Here is a 20,232-nt window from a genome sequence, read left to right as displayed (position 1 = left end):
ACTAGAAACTAGCAGCAGGCGTTGACGATCAAGTAGTCCTAAACGACGTCGTTTTGCTAGAAACAATAAACTGGGCCAAATCCTTATCCTTTGTAAGGAGTTGTGAAACTAACGGGCCTAAATGATATTCTAATTGGGTTTAGGATGGGCCGTACTAAAGTGGGACGGGCTTTCATTATGGCCAGACTTTTCTTTTGTTATTATCAAATTAATATTTTTTGTCAATAATTTTTTTTATCAATAAGTTTACAGCTCATGAATTAAAGAATTTAATCATGAGTCTCTTGAATTATTTATTATCAACGAGCTAACATGTAAAAGTTCTATTTCATTTTTTTTATTTTGGAAATCATATTAAAACTGACTCCCTAATATATAACTTATTAGAACTTGGGCTCAATAAGTGAAGAAAGAGTTTGTTACATGAAATGAAAATGTATATTACTCAAGTTAAATGTTTTATGTGTACAATACAAGAATTTATACTTTCTAGTTAACCTGATTTGTACAAACTAACCACCGGTTCAATAACCAATTTTATCACTCGAATACCCTTCCCTTAAAATGAAAGATACAAACTTTGTATACCGATCTAGTCTTTATAAAAATCAGAATAGTAATAACCACCGAAATATAGTGATAGATTGCAAACAACTCCAGAACCAGTGATTCGAAGAAGACGATGATCAAAATCGAAAGACTCGATTGCTGAAAGTGAGCTCGTTTAAACGCAAATTCGCAGTTGAAACAAGAGTTTCAGAGAAGATTATTCGAGAAAGAAGCAGAAACCCCAAATTTCACTGCTCTTATACCATATTAGAATTTGAGCTAGATAGAGAGTTTGTTATTTGAAATGAAAATGTATATTACTGAAGTTAAATGTTTTCAGTGTACAATACAAATATTTATACTTTCTAGTTTCTAGTTAACCTGGTTTATACAACCTAACCACCGGTTCAATAACCAACTTTATCACTCTAATATAACTAAAACAATGCAAAACTTTATAGTTTATGTGATAGTTCAATATATAATAAATAGTGTGTACGGGACCACCTTCTCATATAAACAAAGCCTAAAGCAAAGTATTGCATGAATATTCGCTTGATACAAGAGTTGGACAATATATATACGGACATTTGTTTTGGTCAAACTTCAATCTAAAAAATACACATATTCATTACAGGAAGAGAAAAGAGCAAGCTATCACTGTGACAGGTGATCAGATTAATTGGACCGCCTAACATTGTGACATATATATTAGATCAACTGGACCGCCTTGTTGCAATTTATTTAACTTGCGTAATGTTTCCGAACGACGGTCTCACCGAAGATTCTAAATAATAAGTTCAATTATTCAACTCACGACAAAAGACGACATGAATATTTTAACAGAGAGACTAAGAGGACCATGTATTATCGAATCCGAAGTCGGACCATTCTAAATGACAGATCATTAATATGACTTGGGTGTTATTTACGTAAGACGGGTATCCGCTTGTCCTCAATGCAAGCCTTGACTTTACCATTTTGAAACTTATATATATTTTGTTTCGGTAGAGATGACAGGGAATAATATCCTCTATATATTAATTTTAGAGCATTACGACATATTTTCGTAACCACGTATCATCACAAGAATATTCTTAAAATTGTTAGAAAATAAATTGTTCCATATAAATATATACTATGTTTTTATTAAACTAACTATCAAATTAATTAGTAGTGTACAAAAGAATATTTTTTTCTTTCCTTAAATAAAAGTTACGGAATTACCTAACATATATATGACAATTAATGATTGTAAATAATACATATTTGATAACAATTTTTCTAACATCTCTCTTTTTTTTGTTTAATTTTATACTATTAAAAGAAATTAAATAATCACATTAAGCATATAATAAAAAAATTTAGATTTTTTCTTATATGTTATATTTTGAACTTTTAAAAATGACTATAAATTACTAAAAAACGTAAAAGTCCCACATTGAAAATTTTGTGATCAATTGTTTAATTTTTTTTGTCCAAGCAAGATACAAATGATTATCATATATCGTAGCGGTGAGCATTCGGATACACGTTCGGGTTCGTATCGGGTATTTCAATGTAAAAGTATAAAATTCGTTCGAATATTTCTACACTTTGAGTCGGGTTCGGGTATTTTATGTTCGGGTTTGGATATTTTGGGCCGGGTTCGGATATTTAAATTTTGAAGAACAAATAAATAAACGATTCATTTTTAAGTTTTTTGTATTTAAAATATATTTTAACTGGTTTTCTATTTTTTTTTAAAATAAACTATTAATAGGTTTGGAGATAAAAACTTTAAAAATAGAAAGACACTAATTTAGTAGTTGTTTTGAATTTTTAGATGCAACTTTTATTAATGCAAGAAACAAGAGTTTGATATATATATATTTAAGTGAGTAGCAGTTCGGATATTTCTACACTTCGAGCCGGGTTCGGGTATTTTATGTTCGGGTTTGGATATATTGGGCCGGTTCGGATATTTAAATTTTGAATAAAAAATAAATACATGATTTATTGTTTAAGTTTTTTGTATTTAAAATATATTTTAACTGGTTTATCTTTTTTTTTTTTTTAAATTAAACTATTAATAAGTTTGGAGATAAAACTTTTAAAATAGAAAGACACTAATTTAGTTGTTGTTTTGAAATTTTAGATGCAACATTTGTTAATGGAAGAAACAAGAGCTTGATATATATATATATATATATATATTTAAGTGAGTAGCAAATTATTTTATCCATAACTATATATATATTATATAATTTTGAGCAATAAGCATCATTATATAAATATTTTGAATAAAATAAGAGAAGTAAACTAGAAATATAGGGTTAAATATACTTATGTTTGGTTATCTTCGGATATCCATTCAGGTTCGTATATTACCCGTTTAGATTCAAATATTACCCGAACTGATGAAATAAGTAATTTGTTTTGTTGTTCTAGAATTAGTTGATTTTTAGACCAGGCTGTTGAATATATATGATATCTTGCATATTTACATTAATTTAACCATCAATTCTTGTACATTTTGATCCTTTAAAATAGCATCTACACATATTTAGGTTGCATTGTCATACATTAGTCATCAGGTGTTTGGAGAAGCTATTTGGTGGATTTGGAGGTGATTGGAGAACTTTAGAATCAAAATGAGGCTTAGACAGATTTTTGGGCTAAGTATCGTAGCGGCCAGACCGTAGTGACTTCAGGTGGTCGCTATATACGAAGCGCGAATCACAGCGGCCAGGCGTAGCGGCATGGTGTAGTCGCTACGAGACGGAAGCCTGAAACGGCCAAGTACCATAGCGGCATTATGTAGCGGCCTTCATGAGTCGCTAATTTTGGAGCGCCTTCTACAGCGGCCACCCATAGTGACATTAAGTGGTCGCTATGAGTTCGAGACTTCTAAAGCATCCTAAGTGTCCTAGCGGCCACCCGTAGCGGGCAAGACAAGTCGCTATGAGTGTAGCGACCACCTCTAGCAACCTTATCAGGTCACTTTAGACGAAAATACCCAACTTTTTATGGGTCAACCTAGGTTTGTTGGGTTGACCCAGCTCGTTTTTTAGGCTTCTAAAAATACTTTTTAAACAAAAATTTGAACTTATCTTGTTATCTATCAAATCAAAAACCATTTTGGAGCGAAGATTCAAACTTGATCATTATCTTTTGTGTTTGCTTGATTGCTTTGAACATTAATCATGTTTAGACTTAGATCAACTAATGATATAGTGTCTACCATGATAATGAGTGAGTAGTCATCTTTGGATTGATGGGTTAGGATGATTAAGTGATGATCTAGAGTGTTTAGAGTTAGATTAATATGTTTCCTTGCTTGATTGAGTGATCTTAATGTTAATCTAGAGTTGGCCTCTTTAGATTAGAACTCTAGACATTTCATTACTCGGAAGGTGTTCGATGAAATGTCTGAGCCAACTCAACTTGCTCTTTGCTTACCCTACCAAAGGGATTTGATGTAAGGGAAGCCTAGATAGTTAAATGACTTGTTCTTAATGATTGCTTGATTGACACAAACCAAAGGAATTTGATGTTTGATCAATGAGAGTACATGAGCATTTATCTTGACAAAGAACTTGTTTAGCATTGTTGTCTAGACTTCAGGAAATATGTTGATTGATAATTTGCCATTTTAGATTGGATCTTAGTCATTTGAAATCAAATTCTTAAACTCATGATTCATCATTTATCCTATAACTTGAAAGTTTGCTAGCTTATTGTGTTAGAATCTTGTTAGTTTAATCAATTCACTTCATTACACTAAATGCACTTAGATTAAGTATGAACCTGAATTCTCTTTGAATTGAAACACTTAGAAATGGATTGACATCTAAAATACTACATTGATTTGAACCTTGGACTCTTGAAAAGTTCTTATCAAATTTGGCGCCGTTGCGAATTCTAAGTTGATTTTGACATTGAGATTTGGTCCTTGCTTGAGACTAAGTCTTATTTTCTTGTATCTTGTTACTGATTCTCTCTCCTATCTCTTTTGAATTTCATGTACATGAACTTGAGGAGTTGAAGACATTAGAGCTTTTGAAAAGGAGATTGCAAGGTAGAGAAGAGAAGAAGAAAGGCAAGCTCATTTGGACAGAGTTGAGCTTGAGATGGAGGGGAATCAGCGCCAAGCTAGAGCTATTAGCACTTATGACCAGCCTCATATCCATGGGAATAAGATGGAGAACAACAACTTTGAGATCAAATCCAGCTTGATCAACATGATAGAGAACAACAAGTATCATAGTCTTGCTTTGGAGGATCCACTTGATCACCTGGATCAATTTGACAAGTACTGTGGCTTGTCAAAAACAAATGGTGTCTCTGAAGATGCTTTCAAGCTGAGATTGTTTCCATTCTCTTTGGGAGACAAAGCTCACACATGGGAGAAGAACCTTCCAAGTGCCTTTATCACCACTTGGAATGAATGCAAGAAAGCCTTCCTCAACAAGTCTTTCTCTACCTCAAGGACTGCCAAGCTTAGGAATGAGATCTCTAGGTTTCAACAGAGGAATCTTGAAGGTTTTAGTGAAGCATGGGAAAGGTTCAGAAGCTACTGGTCTCAATGCTCACATCATGGTTTCACCAAGGATAATCTACTCAGTACCTTCTATAGAAGAGTTTTACCTAAGTTTAGAAGCCAGCTGGATACTGCTAGCAATGGGTTCTTCTTGGAGAGAACTGAAGAAGATACTGAGAAACTTGTAGAGAACATGGCTCAGAGTGATTTAGTCTACAATGATGAGCATGATAGAAGCAGCAGAGGCAGTGGAGGTGATGATTAGAACACAAGGAAAGAGTTGAAGGCTCTACAAAACAAGTTGGATAAGCTTCTCTCAGATTGAGCTAAACAAGAGAAGGTGAACTCTATTGGTGAGCATAAACAAGAGGGGACTGTTGTGGTTAATGAAGTTGATGGTCTAGAAGGTCAAGAAGAGTTGTGCTTTGTGAATGCTAATGGAACATGGTACAAAAAGGAACCTAACTTTCAGTACCACAACAATTACCAGTAAAAACCCTTCTACAACAACCAACAAGGTAGTTACCAGTCTTCACAAGGCCAAGCTGGGTCTTCCACTTCTGCCTCTCAAGAGAGTAGCACCAATACCATGTTGAAGCAAATCTTGGAGTCTCAGAATAAAACTGCAAAGAACATTGGAGATGAATTGAAGATTCTCCACACCAAGATTGTTGGGAACTACAATGACCTCAACAACAAGTTCCTACAACTCTCCTCTCACTTCAAGGCTTTGGAGAATCAGTTTGCCTCTATGCCTTCAACCTCCAAGCGCCAATGGGATCTCTACCAGGGAAATCAGAGCAAAATCCCAAAGAGTATTGCAATGTTATCCTCTCTATTACTTCTTCTGAGATTGAGTTGAGAGATTATGAGAAAGAGATGGATCAGATTGAAAGCCTCTTGTATTGAACAAAATTTGTTTCCTGGGCTGCAGCACATATTGTGGATAAGACTGAACACAAGGCTATGGAGAGGATTAAGGCACAAGTTGAACTGAAGGTTGCAGCAGAGATTCTGAAGAGAGATGAGCACAAGGCTGAGAAACAAGTTGAAAGAGAGGTTGTGCAGAGGCTAAAGAAAGTTAAGTTGGAAGGAACCACTGCGGTTGAGTAGTCACCTTATGACAAGCTCTCATTTCCACAAAGGGTCCTCACCAAAGCTCAAAAGAAGGTGATCTTCAAGTTCAGAAAGGACATGAGTGATGTAGGAGTCAAGCTTTCACAAATAACGAATATGCATGATGCTCATGTCCAAATGATGCTCATCAAGGACATTCTAGCTCACAAAGAAGAAGTAGGATAGACATCTCTACTATGCAGCTTGATCCACCAGTCACACCAAAGTCCCTTCCCAAACTAGAAACCCAAGGGAAGTTCACCTTGTCTTGCTCCTTTGGTAAGTTCACACTTGATGATGCTCTTGTTGATTCTGGTGCAAGTGTGAATGTGATCTCAATAGAGATGGTGAAGAGTCTTGGGATTGAAAACATGGAGCCAAACACATCTTTACTAATGTTTGGGGATTCCTCTTCTACAACCCCAATCGGTCTCATCAAGGACTTTCCTTTGAAGATTGGAGCTTGCACCATTCCTATTGACCTCACTATTTTGAAGATGGCAACTGAGAAGAGAGTCTCATTGATCCTTGGAACACCATTTCTCACAACAGCAGGAGCTTGCATTGACTTTGCCAACAAGAATGTCACACTTCTAAATGTGAACAAAGCTATCTCTTACCCAATCAAGTCTCCTTTGATGAATGTGGAGTATTGTGGAACCATCACTTGTGGAGAACCTCCCATTAAGAAGATCAAAGATGAAGTGATAGCTAGTGAAAAACAAATTCTTGATGGAGAGTCATCTCATGAGATGTGTGATGAGCATTTGAAAAGTGCTAAAATAGAGGAGGTGGGTAGAGCCACAAAGGCTACTCATGACAAGAAGAAGATGATCAAAGAACCTCATCCCACTCCTATTGAGAAATCTTCACACATTCTCACTCTTTATCCAATGAAGATCAAAGATGGAGTGATTGAGTACAAGATCAAGTGCAAGGGAGAGTCTAAGCCATTTTCAAATGCAAGGGCCATCATAACTCCTCAGCTCCAAGATGACCCAATCAAGCTCCAAGAGCTCCTCTCTCAAGTCCTCACCATCACCCTTGAAGGTGGGAAATATCCTCTTCTTCACTAGCCAAATGGAAGGAAAGTCAAGTTAGAGACTTAAAACAAGATCACATGGATCCCATGGCATCCTTTGTATATATTTCTATATATATATTATTTTTTCTTGCTTTATTGTGTTTGAATAGCTTAGGCACAAGTTTGGGAGAATTCTCAAAATTTCCTAAAGGTCATGCTGAAAATTCCAAGGTGACAACAAGTCATCCCTCCTCATTTCCCTTATCTCATCAAGCCAACTCCAAGTAAGTGCATCTCCACCCTTGTAAATACTTAGTTCTTTCATCTTTTATCTCTCCTTTGATCTCTCTTTCAAGTTTACTCTCACACAAGAGACTGTGTGAAGTAAGTTTGGAGGAGAGTCTACTATCTCACATTGTGTTTTGTTTTGTCTACTTGTCATTAAATCTCATGCATTACATTGCGCATACCTATTTGCATAGAAAACCCACAAAAATTGAAAAATATTCGAAAAAACACAAAAATAAACATTTATTTGCATCATTTGCATCTTTAAGATTGAGTCTAGAAGCATTTAGATTGCATTCATACATTGGGAGAACCTTGTAAAGAACACATGTCTAAAACTCAATTTGACATCCTAGCTAAACATACCAATTAGCTTAAACATCTCTTGAAAAAGCTTGTAAGCTTCGAGCCTTGAAAACTCTTCTTGAAACTTGTTGCTTGCTTGATGATTGACATTGTTCTTGAAACCAACTCCAAATGAACTAGGGCTTAATGAACTTAATATCTCTTGCATATGGGCATTTGCATACTTGATCATGGATATTATACACATTTGGGTTATCTTTCTCTCTTTGTACCAATCTTTGTTAACCCAAATGGCACTCCCATACCCATTAACCCTCACCATTCTATGAAGCCAACATTAATTTGCTTAAGTGAGGCCTTTTATTGATAGCATGTCATGTGCAAAATCTTGAGAGTATTAGGAGCGACAATGGGTTGTTCTCATCTTTGGCTAGCAGTAGGACCTCATTTGAGCTAGCCTCTACGATGGTTGTCGGGTTTGTGAGATTAAATTCTTTTGATCTTGGGAGTGAGAGAGATTGAGTGAAAGAAATGAACAAAAAATAGTGCTTAAGAAAAGAAACCCCTAAGGACAAAGAAAGTTAGAAAAGAAAAACTCTAGAGTATCAATAAAAGTCCTTCCCATATAAAAAAAATCAAAAATCAAAGAAACAATAAGTGAGTGGGAAAAGAAAAGAAAAGAGCTGAGCCAAAAAAAGTTTAAATCCAAAGTAAAAAGTCTCTAGTTGGTTGAATCAAAGAAAAGAAAAGAGTGTCCATTAGGTGAGAGATGAAAGTTGATGTATCTTCTGTTTGAGAATGATGAAAACGAAGGGTAGAACTTGAAATCATTTAGGAAAATGGTAGAATGATGAGAACAAAGCATTGTATGCATAAATTGCTCATTTTCTTAGATAAATTTTGCATAATGATCTTGCTCTTATTTTTTAGTGTAAGTCACTAATAAAGATGCATTTGAAACCTCTTTTTCTTCACATTAGACCATTTTCTCTCACCAAGCCAAATGATTGGGATCAAATATCCATTTGCAAGAATTCACCTTGTGTGTGTGTGTTTGAATGAATGTGAGGGTTGGCTAAGAAACTTGTTGATTGAATGGCATTACAACTTGTGTAGAAGTATAAGAGCTTGATAGGCCTTGAGAAGCTAGAGTGCACTAAGAGAGTTGCTCATGCTATTTGCTATGTTTCCCTTTGGATGTCAAGTTGAAGTTTAGAAAGTGTTTCTTTTGGAGATGAGCCCCCACCTTCAAACCTCTCCTCTTTTGCCTTGAAAGTTTACTTGTGGACAAGTAAAGGACAAGTTTGGGGGAGTTGATATCTTGCATATTTACATTATTTTAACCATCAATTCTTGAACATTTTGATCCTTTAAAATAGCATCTACACATATTTAGGTTGCATTGTCATGCATTAGTCCACATCAGGTGTTGGAGAAGCTATTTGGTGGATTTGGAGGTGATTGGAGAACTTTAGAATCAAAATGAGGCTTAGACAGATTTTTGGGCTAAGTATCGTAGCGGCCAGACCGTAGTGACTTCAGGTGGTCGCTATATACGAAGCGCGAATCACAGCGGCCAGGCATAGCGGCATGGTGTAGTCATTACGAGACGGAAGCCTGAAACGGCCAAGTACCATAGAGGCATTATGTAGCGGCCTTCATGAGTCGCTAATTTTGGAGCGCCTTCTACATCGGCCACCCATATCGACATTAAGTGGTCGTTATGAGTTCAAGACTTCTAAAGCATCCTAAGTGTCCTAGCGGCCACCCGTAGCGGGCAAGACAAGTCACTATGAGCGTAGCGACCACCTATAGCGACCTGATAAAATATCCAACTTTTTATGGGTCAACCTAGGTTTGTTGTGTTGACCCAGCTCGTTTTTTAGACTTCTATAAATACTTTTTAGACAAAAATTTGGACTTATCTTGTTATCTATCAAATCAAAAACCATTTTTGAGGGAAGATTCAATCTTGATCATTATCTTTTGTGTTTGCTTGATTGCTTTGATCATTAATCATGTTTAGACTTAGATCAACTAATGATTTAGTGTCTACCATGATAATGAGTGAGTAGTCATCTTTGGATTCATGGGTTAGGATGATTAAGTGATGATCTAGAGTGTTTAGAGTTAGATTAATATGTTTCCTTGCTTGATTGAGTGATCTTAATGCTAATCTAGAGTTGGCCTCTTTAGATTAGAACTCTAGACATTTCATTACCCGGAAGGTGTTCGATGAAATGTCTGAGCCAACTCAACTTGCTATTTGCTTACCCTACCAAAGGGATTTGAGGTTAGGGAAGCCTAGATAGTTAAATGAATTATTTTTAATGATTGCTTGATTGACACAAACCAAAAGAATTTGATGTTTGATCAATGAGAGTAAATGAGCATTTATCTTGACAAAGAACTTGTTTAGCATTGTTGTCTAGACTTAAGGAAATATGTTGATTGATACCTTGCCATTTTAGATTGGATCTTAGTCATTTGAAATCAAATTCCTAAACCCATGATTCCTTCTTTATCCTATAACTTGAAAGTTTGCTAGCTTATTGTGTTAGAATCTTGTTAGTTTAATCAATTCACTTCATTACACTGAATGCACTTAGATTACGTATGAACCTGAATTCTCTTTGAATTGAAACACTTAGAAATGGATTAACATCTAAAATACTACATTGATTTGAACTTTGAACTCTTGAAAAGTCCTTATCAATATACTAGGGGTGGGCGTTCAGGTACCCGTTCGGATTCGGGTCGGGTATTTCGGATTTTCGGGTATTTCGGTATAGAGGTGTAGAACCCGTTCGGGTATTTCTGTACTTCGGGTCGGGTTCGGGTATTTTTATTTCGGATTCGGTTATTTCGGATCGGGTTCGGATATTTAGATTTTGAAAAAAAATAATTTCATTTCTCAAATTTCTTGTATTTAAAAATATAACTTTCACATAATTAATTTTTTTTAATAGATTAAAAGGTTAATAGATTTGGACATGACATTTTGAACTAAAAAGACATTAATTTGGTTATTGTTTTTAAGTTTTGGATGTAACTTTTTGTTAATTCTTGAAATAAAAAGCTTAACATGCATTTTAAGTGAGTATCAAATCATTTTCTCCGTAATTGTATGTATATCATATGAACTTAAAGTATGTGTAATATCAATATAAACATTTTATATAAGATGAGAGATGAAAATTAGAAATATAAGGTTAATTATACATGTGTTCGGTTATCTTCAGATATCCATTCGGGTTCGGATATCCAATCTCTTCTAATTCAATACCCGTTCGGATATTTTGCTACTTCGGTTCGGATTTTGGTTCGGGTTTTTCGGATCGGGTTCGGGTTATTGTTTTTATCTAGTATATTGTAGACATACATTTATATTTCGAGTATGCACTTATATATTCTATAACAATTTGATATATTATATTTGAACACTAATCTGTTAATATAGTTTGCCGGTGATTTTTTTCAAAATTTTTGATTCTTAAATATGTATCTGGAGTGCAACTAATTTTTACAGATGTCCATTTTTTTTAAATTGACACTTATTTAATACACTGAATTCATAGAAGAAGTTAAAAAAAGAAACTTAACTCATATCAATAAAACAAAGACGAGAATGAAAGCACAATTTTATAGAGGTAGAAAATGAATTCACTTATGGAGAGTCAATAGTAAACAAATCGAGAGCAGAAAACCTATTCCCCTTTCGTCGTTATACAATCGATGTTGCATATTTGGTTTTGGTGATTTGTGTCAGCCGCAAAACTTAATATTTTTTTGTGTATATGAAGTTTTAAAAATAATTAAAATGAGATGTAAGACGTTAACTCCTTAACAACGATAATATATTTAAGAGACTAACATTTATATTCGTCATTTTATAATCGATAAAGATTGTAGTGCTGCAAAATATTAAAACCATTTAATAAACAAACATTATTATAAAAATTCACCATGCGCATGGGCGCGGTTTATCCTCTAGTCATGTAGTTACGGCATAATAAGAAAGCAATAATTTTGGTAACAAATCAAACACCGTAATTAAACAAAAAACGGTAAACTTTAGCCCCCTGTCCAGTTTTTAATCAATGATATATTTGATGATCTCATTTCTTAGTAGCTATTCTCTTAACCATCTTCCTTGGAGTCATTCAGTTTCGGGAACATTTGATATTGTTTAAATGTCTTAGATTAGCATTTTCTAAGTTAAATACTATTCGTTTTGTGATGTCACGGGGATAGTACTATTGTAGGGGAGAAAAAAAAACAAGAATAGTTTGTCATAGAACTATATAATAAGCGGAAATTTTCAACAGCAGTGGTCCAATTGTAAATTACGATTAATTGGTGAATTTCTCTAACCGCCATATTGCAGTGTACTTTGAAGTTTGAATGAACATGTTTTGTGGCATCCACAGGTCACCCGCCACCGGATAATTTTGACATTTTTATGGAGTGATCTTGAATATTCAAAAACTGTAAATGATATGTTTTATGGATGAAAATTAATTTTAGGGCAAATCTCCAAAATAGCACATTTCTAAGTTTATGTCACAAAAATAGCTCTCAAAAACTAAAATGACGAAAATAACATTTTATCTTTTGAAAAATTTAATCTTTTTTTATTTTTCAAAATTTGAAATCTTATCCCAAAACCCCACTCTCCAATTCTAAACCCTAAAACCTAAACTCTAAACCCTAAACCCTAAATCCTAAACCCTAAACCGTAAATCCTAAATTCCACCCCTTAACCCTAAACCCTAAACCCTAAACCCTAAACCCTAAACCCTAAACCCTAAACCCTAAACCCTAAACCCTAAACCCTAAACCCTAAACCCTAAACCCTAAACCCTAAACCCTAAACCCTAAACCCTAAACCCTAAACCCTAAACCCTAAACCCTAAATCCTAAACTACATCCCTTAACTCTAAACCCTAATGTCTAAATTAATTTACCATTGGGGTATAAGTGTATATTTATCTCTTTTGATAAAACATTAAGTGCTATTTTGGTCATTTTTATTCTTATAGGCTATATTTGTGACAAAAACTTTTTTAGTGTTATCCTAGTCATTTTCCCTTAATTTTATTTCTTTCTTTTAAGTTAAAGTAGCTGAATTTTATGGTTTTAAAATTAGATTCAGAACTAAAAATATATCTAAACCTAAAATTATATTCAAACTAAATTATATAAGTAGGTCGGTCTGCTAAGAAGCGGAAATGGATAAAACATGGTTCTAAGAATTGCTTCCTGCAGATTTAGGTAATTTCTATTAAGTTTTTTTTAGATTTAAATCTTTTTAAATGACAATAAGCGGATTAATTAATCTAAATCTTTTATATATTAATATTGCTCCATCTAAAATTCTTAAATTTTGATGCAATCTCAACATGCATGCTCGTTGAGAATATGGTTTTTATCAGTATGTCCCCAGTCGAATCTCATTTTACTATTGATATTAAATCTTTTGATTCATCATATTTGGATCAACAAAAAAGTGTTTTGATACTATGTTAAGTTTTTTTGGATTTTCAAACTAAACAAATTAATAGTGATTGGATTGGCTAGATCTTGACAACGTTTTCTGGGTAAACATTATATTCCTGTTTTTTCTTTACAAGTAGAATTATGTATGCATATTACTAGTCAATGTTAATCACTAATATATCTAAATAAAATAGTCTTAGGCATGTGATCTACCAATCCGATCATATGCTGATTAATTGGTCTTTTCTATAGATTTCTTAAATAGTAGTTGCTCAAACACATGATCATAATTAATACTCCCTTTGTTTTTAGAAGTAGGATTTTCTAGATTTATTTTTTATTCCAAAATGATAGATTTTCTAAAATTTTAAGGTACTTTTAATAGTTAATATTAAAAAATTGTATACTTTTAAAAACCATTAATTGGAAATATTTGAATTAGTTGAATACTATTGGTTAATATTTATTGGAAAATGTATAGGAAAAATAAATAATAAATTCAATTGTAAAAAGTTAATTGTTTTCTTAATATGCGTGAATACTCTAGAAAATTATTCTTTCAAGAACAGAGGGAGTATAAATATATGTTATGTTATATAGGACAACTGTGGTGGTAGCTAGAACGTGGGAGGAACCAATACATATAGAGTATTTTCTCGTTTTATGCAGAAAATACAATCATATCTCAGTTTTTCTTTGTCGCATATATATCGTTATTAACGTATTATATTTTTTTTGTTATTAGTATATTTCAATTGGTTTGTTTAAGGTGAGTTCGTATTTGCGTTTACTTTAAAATAACTATATTGCTTTTAGCTCTTCAAACTCTTTCTGCATTTGCTTTTTTTTTTTGTTGTTTAATTTCATTATTGTATGTTCTTATTTATAAAATAAGGTACTAATTTCATTGTTTTATCAACAAAATTTGATTACATATATATTATTTATATACAATATTATTTAATATGAATTTTTATTTATGATTTGAAATTTAATTTTACATACTACTCTCTTTTTTTCTGTGATACCGTTTGTTTACTACTCATATTTCATAAATCATAACCCTGTTGCTTGGATTCATATCGTTTCTGATAAACATTTTTACTGAATGGAATGGTGGATAGAAAACATCTTTTTTAAACACGGTGGATAGAATTTTAAAGGTAAAAGAATAAAGACTACAACTGTTTACAGATCTCAATATGGTCAACCAGTGACTTAGTGACCATCGTGCACTGCACTCTGCTCAATCCGTTAAAAACAAAGTTTGATTAGACCGACTAAACGATTTTTCATATTTTATCTTTTTTAATTCAATATGTAATCGAAATGTAGCTTATATTAGTCGAGTTTCGATAAAATTATATGGATAAGGATATATTTTGGCATCGTTAGGTTGCATTTGTATATTTGGTGAAATCTGGCACATCTTAACCAAACACTTTGCATTAAAGAGTATATATCATAATCTTAGCATACCATAACAAAAGTTGTCTTTATATGCATTTGATAATTTATTTACAAAAAAAAAAAAATTATTTACGAAATAGCATAATTATTTTACAATTTTATAGATTTTCTCTTGTACAGTTTTGTTTTGCATTTTAGATTCGTTTTTGTTCCGCAATAATTACAACATCAGTGCAATATTAAACCAATACTAAATTTTGATCCGCGCTTAGACGGTTTTTTTTTTTCATTTATTGATCGAAAAGTGATTTACAAACTACAATTATTTTTGTTTCGAAAACAATTGAGTTTTTAGGTTTTTATCATTTTTTTTTAAAATATGGTATTTGTTCGAAATATGGTAGTTGTTCTATAATAATATTTGAGTTTTAAGATTTGTTTTCATATCCGACCTAAATTCATGGTTGAACCTATAGACACAATACATTGTATATAATCCGGTTCAGATTTAAAGAAAATTTCGTTAATTAAAAATAATCCGGTAAAAAAACCAAAAACTCACTATTAACCTTTAATCTGATACCATTGATCCGATAAAATACAAAATATCTAATAGTATTTTTTAAAAAAAAAATTGATTAAATTACTCATATATTTTTTAATATTACATAAATTAGTGATTCCTTAGAATTTGATGAAATTTTATCATATTATCCAAATAAAAAAATGATAATATAAACAAAACTTATTGATATGATAATATTAGTTTATTTTCGTTATTAATAATCTACTATAAGTTTGTGTTTTTATTTTAGATTTAAAAATTGATTTTAATATAATTTTTAAAATATTTTTGAACACTCGTAATTGTCATATTAATATTATGTAAAATCAATTTGTATATGATATATGGTGTAGGATATATGAAAAAATCAATATTATGACATTATACATGAAAAAATGATATTCAAATATGTATATGATATATGGTGTAGGATATATGATTTGGTTTGTATTGAAAATACATATATATAATATTCAAATGATTTATTTTGAATATTGATACAAATATTTAAGAAAATGATATTTTCATGTTTGTTAATTTATTTATAGTTCATAATATATTTATACTTATATTAAATTTAAAGTTAGTATATCTTTTAAATATATATATACCCATTTTTATAGATCTATTTAGGTGTATTTATAGGTCCAAAACCAAAAGACTTAAATGATATTAATGAATTTTATTAATTCTTTGTAAAAATAAGGGTATTTTTGAGAAAACCGTAATTTTCATTAAATGAATGATACTTTTTTAATGGTATTGATGAAAACATAAATCGTTTTGAAAACTCGGTTAAGTTTATTTGCTCCAATAAAGCATTACATTTCCATGCATACGTAATTTTGTAAATGTTTCCGATAAAATAAATACTAAAAGTATCAACTTCTTCAAACATTTTGGATAGTTGATTGATTCTACACAATCCTAGACGTTTCTTGGAAAACACCGATCTCTGAAATTTTGCTCAAGCATCTTAACCGCATCTCAGCATACTTGATAGTATAATTTACTAATCGTCATTCAATGCCTTTGTTAGAGTAATAAAACAAAAATATACACCTCACACACAAACATAACCGGCGGTCGAAACTCCTATAATAATAATTGTTTAACTAATTCAAACTAATCATAAGTTATTACATATTTAGTCATATATTATATGATTTAAAATTTAGACTGGGTACACAAATTATTAATGATATTCTGTACCAGTAGTAATAATACTGGCTATAAATGAACCCAATGCAGGCACCATAGAAACCCATAATCAACAACAAAAAAGACGTGCAAACCAAACAATACAAAAATAAGAAGTATCAATGAAATTCACAAAACCACACGCCGCCTTGCTTTCAAGTCCTGGAATGGGCCACATCATCCCGGGTATTGAGCTCGCTAAACGTCTCTCAGCTCACCATGGCTTCCAGGTCACTGTCTTCGTCCTCGAAACCGACGCAGCCTCCTCTCAGTCCAAGTACTTAAACTCGACCGGGGTGGACATTGTCAATATCCCTTCGCCGGACATTTCTGGCTTAGTGGACCCTGCAGACCACGTGGTGACCAAGATAGGAATCATGATGCGTGAAGCCGTTCCAGCCCTCCGATCCAATATCGCTGCGATGATACAAAAGCCAACGGCTCTGATCGTTGACTTGTTCGGCACAGATGCTTTGTGCCTTGCAGCGGAGTTCAAAATGTTGACGTATGTGTTCATGACTACCAACGCACGTTTTCTTGGGGTTACTATATATTATCCAAATTTGGAGAAAGATGTTAAAGAAGAGCACACCGTGCAAAGAAAACCGCTTGAGATACCCGGATGTGAACCGGTTCAATTCGAAGATACTCTAGATGCGTACCTGGTTCCGGACGAACCGTTGTACCAGGATTTTGTTCGTCACTGTCTAGCTTACCCAAAAGCAGATGGCATTTTGGTCAACACATGGGATGAGATGGAGCCTAAATCATTGAAATCCCTTCAAGACCCGAAACTTTTGGGCCGGTTCGCTCGTGTACCCGTTTACCCGATCGGTCCGTTGTGCAGACCGGTAGAATCATCGAAAACCGTTCACCCGATTTTGGATTGGTTGAACAATCAACCAGATGAGTCGGTTCTCTACATTTCCTTCGGAAGTGGCGGTTCTCTAACGGCTAAACTGTTAACCGAACTAGCCTGGGGACTCGAGCAGAGCCAGCAACGGTTCGTTTGGGTGGTTCGACCGCCGGTAGACGGCTTGTCTTGCGGCGCGTATTTATCAGTAAACAGCGGCGGAACCAAAGACAGCACCCCAGAATATCTACCGGAAGGGTTCGTGACACGTACTAGCGATAGAGGTCTCGTGGTCCCATCATGGGCCCCACAAGCTGAAGTTTTGGCCCACAGGGCCGTTGGCGGGTTTTTGACTCATTGCGGTTGGAACTCGACGCTAGAAAGCGTCGTTAGCGGCGTGCCGATGATCGCGTGGCCACTTTTTGCCGACCAGTTTATGAACGCGGCTTTGCTCAGCGACGAACTCGGGATCGCCGTCCGAGCGGATAGTTTGAAGGAGGCAACTACTAGGACAGAGATTGAGGCGATTTTGAGGAAGGTAATGGCGGAAGAGGAAGGTGAGGAGATGAGAAGGAAAGTGAAGAAGCTGGAGATGTCTTTGAGCAGCGATGGTGGTGGTTCGGCGCACGAGTCGCTTTGCAGGGTCACGGAGGAGTGTCAACGGTTTTTGGGACGTGACAGGGACTTGGCACGTGGTGCGTAGGGTTTTTTAAACTCTTTTGTGTTTGAAACTCTGTCATTTTCCAAAGTTTTTATTCCCATTGGATGGGTGTTTTCTCATATTGTATTCCATTGTAACATAATAATAATCGGTGTTTTGTCATTATACTAGCGTTTTAGACGTTTTGTAATCGTATTTCTCAACTAATGTTCCATTGTAATATTGAATAATTCGTGTTGTTTGTAGTAAAATAACATTGTGTTATAAAAAAAACATTGTATTAGTATAAAGTATTTAGTATATTTTTACCAAAAAAGTATGTAGTATATTTCTATTTTTAAATATATAAATTCTATATCCACAATATACATTTTACTGGGATGACACTTTGGATTTAGTAGATGCAAAGTGTGAAAAGTACATAAGCTATGATTTGAGCCTTGCCAATCATGGTTATAGTCATAGGTAGTGTAGACTTAAAATAGATTGTTCATAGTTGATCAAGATTCAAGATGTTGCACAAACTTTCAGCTTAGTCTTTAATGTAGTTTGCTTTATTCTTTTAGAAACACAGCTATTTAGTATTTACACTCTTCCAAAAGATTCGTATTGTGTCCACAGATGATAGGGCAATTGTTTTAGCCGTCCGGAAATATTCAAGCTGATAGGGTAATAACGACGTTAAGATCCTTTTTTCATAATTTATTACTTAACTCGATAACGATCTTCTAATCAGATCTATTCGCTTATGTCACATCTAGTTGACCTTCTAGATGCAATAAGCATTTTGTTAAGGAAAAAGGTGGTTGTCTCATTATTATTCACTAACTAGTTCCATTTTATTAGAGCACAATACCAGAAGAACCCAAAATTTACATCTTCTAGATGTGACATTTCCCAACTCCATCATTTTTCTGTTACTTTGGAACCATATTTTAGGGGCCAAATCAACTAAAGAGAATAATTAACTTATCATGATGTCAGATTCCAACGTTTGATATAAATAAATAAAAAGAACTTCGGGAAACTCTACCAGTTTTTTCAAAAATAGTATTTATATTTATTTTAATAAAATGAGTTACTAAATAAAAGATACACAACATTCTATATAAAATGAATTACTAAATAAAAGATACACAACATTCTATATTTATTTAAAGCAAAAAAAAAAAAGCAAACAAAAAATTATATTTTTATGACTTTGGTGCAATAGCTTATCAGTAGAGGAACTCTTTCTTTTCTCTCTTTTTCAAATTTTCTCGAGAAGAAATTTCACTAGAAACTTTCAAAGACGATGGTCTAAAGTTATTGTCCACGATACATGTAGCCAAACACATGATTTTTAGATAATATGCAATTGAATTATTATTCATGCATTATACCGTGAGCGGTGAGACAGCGACGAAACTAACAATATTTATTTGATCGGAAATGGTCTTAGGATTGATGGAAAATAATCAAGCAGTGTTACATAATTTACAAATTAACAATCTGACTGTTTGTGTTTAGTTAACATCCCCGGTTTGGAGGTTTGTGTGGGTTAGTTGCTCATCTATATTGAGGTGGGCACCGGGAATGGGCCAAATCTATCGGATCCGTGCTCACGGGCTTAAAGCACTCTCTTCCCTCCAACGGCTGCAATTGGTGTCTCTTGCTTCCTCTCCCTTCAGTTGAGGCAATGCTCCGTGGTTGATCTTTTGCATGGTTTAGGTTCCCTATTGTTTTTAGTTTCTGTTATCTTGTTGTAGTCCTTGTTCTTAGTTAATTTCAGTATGTCCTTGAAAATGGTAAATAAACTTAAAACATTTTTACCAAAATAAAAACGTAGTAATGAGCTCAGCAGCCTAAATGAAATCTTTTGATTATTTTGCGATGTATCATGTATGGACTCTATACTCTCCAAAGGACCATATTTTAATGTCGTCATCATACTGCACGAAAGTGAAAGACTACGGGCCATGCAATTCGCTAGCCTACCGACGCTGATCACTTTTTATCTATAAATGTTTTGCGCAACTGCCTTGTATATTAAGTTTCTTTTTTCTTTAAGTAACAAAAAAAGTTATGAATCTAAAAAGCATAGCTTACCAGATCAGAGTAAATTACATATTTTATAAGAATATTTAAAATGATCACATTAAACGTCCATCCATCAATAACATTTCCCAGTTACAAAAAGCAGGCACCACCACTATATTGTATGTAACGCAATATGCAAAATGTTTGCATGTAATAACTA

At 33.6% G+C, this 20,232-nt stretch overlaps 1 protein-coding gene across 1 annotated transcript; it reads left to right on the top strand.

The window, feature by feature from the left end:
• The first annotated feature begins 16,562 nt into the window (after positions 1-16,562).
• Positions 16,563-18,182, top strand: LOC106316224 (UDP-glycosyltransferase 72E2-like). Its single transcript, XM_013754093.1, has one exon. It carries the CDS (start codon positions 16,602-16,604, stop codon positions 18,033-18,035), a length of 1,434 nt encoding a protein of 477 aa, XP_013609547.1. The 5' UTR covers positions 16,563-16,601; the 3' UTR covers positions 18,036-18,182.
• The last annotated feature ends 2,050 nt before the right edge of the window (positions 18,183-20,232 follow it).

Source organism: Brassica oleracea, chromosome C9 (genome assembly GCF_000695525.1).
Source record: "Brassica oleracea var. oleracea cultivar TO1000 chromosome C9, BOL, whole genome shotgun sequence".
Taxonomy (NCBI): domain Eukaryota; kingdom Viridiplantae; phylum Streptophyta; class Magnoliopsida; order Brassicales; family Brassicaceae; genus Brassica; species Brassica oleracea.
This window is presented reverse-complemented; position numbering and strand designations above follow the sequence as displayed.